This window comes from Carica papaya, chromosome 3, assembly GCF_054855325.1.
Source record: "Carica papaya isolate Zhongbai chromosome 3, ASM5485532v1, whole genome shotgun sequence".
Lineage (NCBI taxonomy): Eukaryota > Viridiplantae > Streptophyta > Magnoliopsida > Brassicales > Caricaceae > Carica > Carica papaya.
In genome coordinates this window covers 33,297,070-33,303,469 of record NC_142311.1, presented here as the reverse complement: position 1 = coordinate 33,303,469, position 6,400 = coordinate 33,297,070, and the positions used below count along the sequence as shown (strand labels likewise).

Genomic DNA, 6,400 nt, shown 5'->3' with positions numbered 1-6,400 from the left:
TAAAGTGAAAATATATTTAAATATGATATAATATTTAAGACAAATTATACTTGTTACAATTTTATTTATAATATTTTTTAATGTAATACCCGAAATTAATTTGTTATATTCAAAATTTATTATTATTTAATGTAAAATTAGGAAAAAATAGGTGAAAAATGAAATTGAAAATAATTTAAAAAAAGATGAGTGAAAATTTAGGTTCTAAATATAGCTTCCAATTGCCAAAAGAGGTACAATTTTTTTAATTCGCTCGAAATTCAATTTCAAACACCCCCATGGTTAATTCAAAGCAAAAAGACTGGAGGATTTCGCCGGAAACCGCGGATAAAGCTCAACAGCACCGCCGCAGGAAAAAACAAAAATTACCTTAGATGAGACCCTTTCTAATTTTCGTTTCGTATAATTTTTTCATAATTATAATCACTATTCCTTTTTCTATAGGTTGACAGAAACAAAACACCCAACCGTGAAGGTGAGCTGGCGAAACTACCGCACTGGAAAACTCTGCCGCTAGTAAACTTCAGTTTTTTGACTTTTTCTCGGCCAACCGAAACCCCTGAACATATTTTTTCGCAGAGATGGGTACAAAACAGGCCGAAAACGATCAAGTTGAGGCAAACAGCCGTTGTGGGCAGTGGTGCCGTCGCCGGAGCATGACGAAGCTGTCGTGCCGGAATTTCAGAATTGGCTAAAAGGAGTTTCTAACATTGATTTGGGTTTTTTGGAGTATTTCTAAGTACTTGATATGTGTTTTAATTCTCGAAGGAAAATTCAAGAATCCTGGGGACCACCAGTAGGCGCAACTGAAAGTTTAGCATCTCGAACATTAATTTGAGTAAAAATCTCTCACATTATTTTCTGTTATGGAATTGAAATCTAATTATAAATAATACAGTATTTTGCGTGATTTAGAAATATCGATAATTAAAAGTTACTAATGGAGACTAAACTGATTATTTATTACTATTTATTATGTTTTAATTGATTGATTGATTTTACAGTTTCGAATGCATAATAATATATTAGAATTGGTATGAGAATTCGTTTGTGTTCCTTAATACATGTATTGCTTGTTTTGTATGGTTCACAATTAAATTAGAAAACTGAAAAATTAAATGTAAACGAAAAATTATTTGATTGACTGACTGAATGAATGATAGCCTTATTTGATATTTTATGAGATGGTGGCGGATCGAGTACATAGGGAACTCTAACGTGAACGTTGCCTCATACCGGGCGGAGTACGGAGGATTAGTACTTTGGTGCTCATACCGGACAAAGTATGAGGACGACTCGTTTCACCTTCATACCAGACGAGATATTGATGGATGATATTTTGGTACTCATAACGGACAGAGTATATGGACGGCTAGTTCATTGAAAAAGTTGAATAAGGATTCACGCGTAATGAGGACATCCCTATGGACTTCCATAGATATCACTAGGTTGGTTAAAATGGAAAGTTGTTGTTTTGATTAATTGAATATGAGATTATGATATTGTTACATTATCGCCTTCATAGGTCAATTTTGAAAATTTCGATACGGTAAATGTACAATAAATGATTTTATTTATGATAAATGAACTTACTTAAATTAAGAGTTCCATTAGTCGTTTTTATAATTTTTACCAATCTTTATTTCTGTATCGGTGAGTAGTATGACATTCTTGCTGAGTTAGTGTAGCTCACTCTTTCATTAACCATTTCAGATTAAGAGTACCAAGATCCAGATCCCGATCCACAAGAGAATTGCGAGTAGGACGTTCAGTTTGTTTACATTTTGTTTATTTATTTGATAATTAGTTGTTCCTTTAGAAGAGTTATTCCCGTAATCCTATTGGGTATTCCGAATTATTGTGTGAGGAATGTAAATATTAACGTTATTATTTCTCTTATGCACTTAATTTATAATTTACTTCTTTACAAGTTTCGGGTCGTTATATTTAATATAATTTTTATTATTTTTTATTTGTTCAAAGTTTAATTTTTTTTTTATTTTTAATATATTTTAATAACTTAAAATTAGGAATTCCTTATGTGCATACATACATACCATCATGTATTTCAATAAACAAATTTCATTAATTTTCGATTAATAAGGAAATTTCCCTGGCCAACATAATGCAAAACAACCATATATATACATATATATGTACATATATATAAATGAATATATATACTTGGGATGAATATATTGTATATAATCATGTAAAACGTTACATGCATACATATCAAATGATTAAAACTTACCAAACCATTAATGAGGAAAATTCCCGGCCAATATAATACAAAACAACCATATACACACACACACACACACACACACACATATATATAAATGAATATATACGTTTGTGATGAATGTATTGTATATAATCATGTAAAACGTTACATGCATACATATCAAATGATTATAACTTCACCAACCCATTAACGAGAACTGCATGATTCACGTTAACTCGATCATAACTCATCATGAACATCACCATGCACTTTTTTTTTTTCCCCCCTTTAGATTCTTCCAGAATTAATTTACATAAAATCCATTACATTCCTCTTACCTACCCACTTAATTATTTCATTAATTATTATTAATAGTAATTAACTTAAAATTAATCTCCATAATTTCTTGGTGAAATACTGTTGAACCATCCTGCTCTTTGTTTTTTTCTTGTCAGATATATTTGTTTTTGTCTTTTTTTTTTTTTTTTTGAAAATGAATGTTATATAATATTGACAAAAGTCAAGCTGCAAAAGTCGTTTTTATATTACCCATGTAAAATGTTGACCAGCTTATATATATATATATATATAATATAATATATGAAGAAAGTCAAAAGGTCAGATCTTATGGGTTATCTAACATGAGGTTTAATTTCAGTTGGAAATTGAAGTTAACCAAACAATGAAGAAATTAAAAATATATTCTCATCATAGCTTTTGTTTGGTCATTTGAACTTGTGTCTGTATATATAATATATACGTATTGTGGTTTTGAGACGTTAAGAAATGTGCAGACAGTCTGTCAGATGCACTGATTGTAAATATACACGTATATATCTGTATATATATACATGTATGTATACACACACAATTTATTGGAAAGTAAAGAGAGTACGGCAAAATTTTTCAAAGAGAACGTGGAACGAAGGCGGTCACCAATAACTCAACCTAACAATTTCAGCAGCTGCCAAACCCCAACAGCTAAGAGTTCTGCAGCTGAGAGAGGTGGAAACTGTAGAAGCATACACCAGGCCACTAATCCTATAAAACACCAGGCCACTAATCCTATAAATCCGTTAAAAGTAACATACACCCAGGAGACGTGTTTCACTTGTTAAGCCTTTTTTTAAGAACAATTTCCGAGTTTAAATTTTAACAAAAAACGTAAAATTCAAAACTTTGTAAGTATATTACAAATTAACGATGATCAACTTATAATATTTAATTTAATAGAATCAAAAACTTAACTTATCAGAGTACCATTACGGCGACTGTGATTAAGTTAAAGGTAAATTTCAATGAATCTATTATATTTTTACACAAAAGAATATCGAGTTAAATTTTCTTAATTAAAATTGTTACAACGAATTAAATACGTAATTTAAAATTTTGATCAGGTACTAGTAGTTAACCTTATTGTGATATGAATGATTTTATATTGTTATGTTTCTATCACGATACTTTTTAGTACTGTTCTATTGAATAATAATAAAGTTCGAACTTGAATTATTCATGTTATAATAACGAGAGAAAGTGTTATGTGATGTGAATTATATGTTATTTGATATAATATATAATTTTTGCTACTATGTACAAACACTACATAGTTATTGCACATGCTAGGAGTGTGAATGTAAGCTAAAAGGTTAAGATGGGTATGATCTTTACTCCATTCAAACATTAAAACAAAAAAAATGGGTTGATACCGCAATTAATGCCAGCGGTGTGGGTAACCAAATGAAGTGGTCAATCCTTCCATCTTCGTAATTCACATTTCTCCTATAAATATTATCTGTATCTCTTCCTCTTCTTCACAAACCAAAAGCCAAGAATCTCCCCCCTCTACCTCTTGATTTTTATCTCACCCTGATTATATTGTATTATCTTCCATTCAAATTAGAAGAAGGGATGGTGTTCCCCATGGTTCTCCTCAAGCTAGCAGACTGGTTGGTCTACCAGCTCCTAGCCAACTCATGTTACAGAGCTGCCAGGAAGATGAGAAAGTACTCTACATTCTTCTTCACAAACCCAACTCTCACCTCACCATCCCAGCAGCAGCAGCAGCAGCAGCAGCAGCAACAGCAGCAGACTTCTGTTTCTTTCTTTCCTAGTTTGACCCAGATTGATTTAAAGGGTAGAGAGTTTGACACGATGGTCTGTGACATCCATGGCGGTTTATTGACTTCTTACTACTCTTTCTTCCCTTACTTCATGCTAGTTGCTTTCGAGGGTGGTAGCATTTTCAGAGCGTTTCTTCTGTTATTGTCTTCTCCCATTTTGTGGGTTTTGGACTATGAACTTGGTTTGAAACTCATGATATTCATCTCCTTTTGTGGGCTTAAGATTAAGGATATGAAGAATGTCAGCAGAGCTGTTCTTCCCAAGTTTTATCTTGAGAATCTCAATCTTCATGCCTATGAAGTTTTATCTTCAACTGGGTTTAAAGTTATCTTCACCAGCATACCCAGAGTTATGGTTGAAGGCTTTCTTAAGGAATATTTGAGCGTTAATGGCGTTTTTGGGACTGAATTGCAAACTCGGGGTGAGTACTATACTGGGTTGGTTTCGGGCTCTGGTCTGCTTGTCAAGCATAGAGCTCTTAAAGAATATTTTGGAGAGAAGAAACCAGATATTGGCCTTGGAAGCTCAAGTCTTCGTGACCATCTCTTCATCTCCCTCTGCAAGGTATTTATATTTCTATATATATATATATATTATGTATTTGGAAAACCTGAAACATTTCCATTTTTAAAGTATTCAGTTCCCTGCTGACGGATCCTTTCTTTCCTCAATTTGCTACAGTCAAAATATTTACAGAGATTGCTATAAATAGAAAATTAATAATGAAGAGAAATAAACTAATAATTTGTTTCCGACTGTGTGTGTGTATATGCATGAGTGCAGGAAGGTTATGTGATATCCAAGGATGAACTTGGGTTAAAGATGCCAAGAAACAGATATCCAAAACCTCTAATATTCCATGATGGAAGACTAGCTTTCTTCCCCACTCCCTCTGCAACTCTTGCCATGTTCATGTGGCTTCCACTTGGAATAATCCTAAGCATTTTCAGACTCTCTTCAGGCATTCTTCTTCCTTACAAGTTAGGCCTCTTGTTGGGTACATGGAGTGGTGTAGACCTAAAAGTAAAAGGCCAGATTCCTCCCTCAATGGCCACCCATAAAAAAGGAGTTCTTTACGTATGCTCCCACAGGACTCTCCTTGACCCAGTCTTCCTCAGCACAGCACTGGCAAAACCCTTAACAGCAGTCACTTACAGTCTCAGCAAAATGTCTGAACTCATAGCTCCCATCAAAACTGTAAGACTCAAAAGAGACAGAACCAAAGATGGGGAAACCATGCAGAGATTATTAGCTGAAGGAGATCTGGTCGTATGTCCAGAAGGAACCACATGTAGAGAGCCATACTTGTTGAGATTCAGCTCTTTGTTTGCAGAGTTAGCAGATGAGATAGTGCCAGTAGCCATGAACGCACATGTAAGCATGTTTTACGGGACAACAGCTAGTGGGTTGAAATGTCTGGATCCAATATTTTTTCTGATGAACCCCAGACCCAGTTACCATATTCAGATTCTGAGTAAGTTAAAGGTAGAAGAGACGTGCGCTGGAGGAAGATGTAGCTTTGAAGTGGCCAATCTTTTACAGAAACAGCTGGCTGATGCTTTGGGATTTGAGTGCACTAGTCTTACAAGGAGGGATAAGTATATGATGTTGGTGGGTAATGAAGGAAATGTCAATTATCATTAACATTACATAAGAACAATTCGTTTGACATTTCAATACGTATATTATATGTATAAGTGTGTGTATATGCATAATATGTTTGTATTTGTACCTTTGACTTTGTCTTCTTCTTTTGGTTTGAAATATCAGAAGGAAATGGAGTTATGAAGAAAGGGCCAAATAGATCAATTACCGAGACCATTTACTTTGTTGTTGCAGTACTATTCTTGCCAAGAGGAAAATAATTATTGCTGATGGCCAATTGAAGTTAAATTATTACTGCTGTGGGACACCAAAAATTGAATTTATTACTGTGGATGAGGAGGAATGTGAATTTGGTAGGTGGAGAAGTTAAATAGGGTTTGTTGGTAAATTTAATTATCAAAAGGGTTATTTAATTTACTGCAATTAATAGCAGAAGATCATTGAAGC

At 33.6% G+C, this 6,400-nt stretch overlaps 1 protein-coding gene across 2 annotated transcripts; it reads left to right on the top strand.

The window, feature by feature from the left end:
* The first annotated feature begins 3,972 nt into the window (after nucleotides 1-3,972).
* On the top strand, nucleotides 3,973-6,400 carry GPAT1 (glycerol-3-phosphate acyltransferase 1). 2 transcript variants are annotated; one of them, XM_088216646.1, is made up of 3 exons: nucleotides 3,973-4,912; nucleotides 5,132-5,959; nucleotides 6,119-6,400. In XM_088216646.1, exons 1-3 carry the CDS (start codon nucleotides 4,136-4,138, stop codon nucleotides 6,134-6,136), a joined length of 1,623 nt encoding a protein of 540 aa, XP_088072772.1. In that variant the 5' UTR covers nucleotides 3,973-4,135; the 3' UTR covers nucleotides 6,137-6,400. The 2 variants fall into 2 exon arrangements, with proteins under 2 accessions (XP_088072772.1, XP_021898307.1); XM_022042615.2 differs by having other exon boundaries at nucleotides 3,975-4,912; nucleotides 5,132-6,400.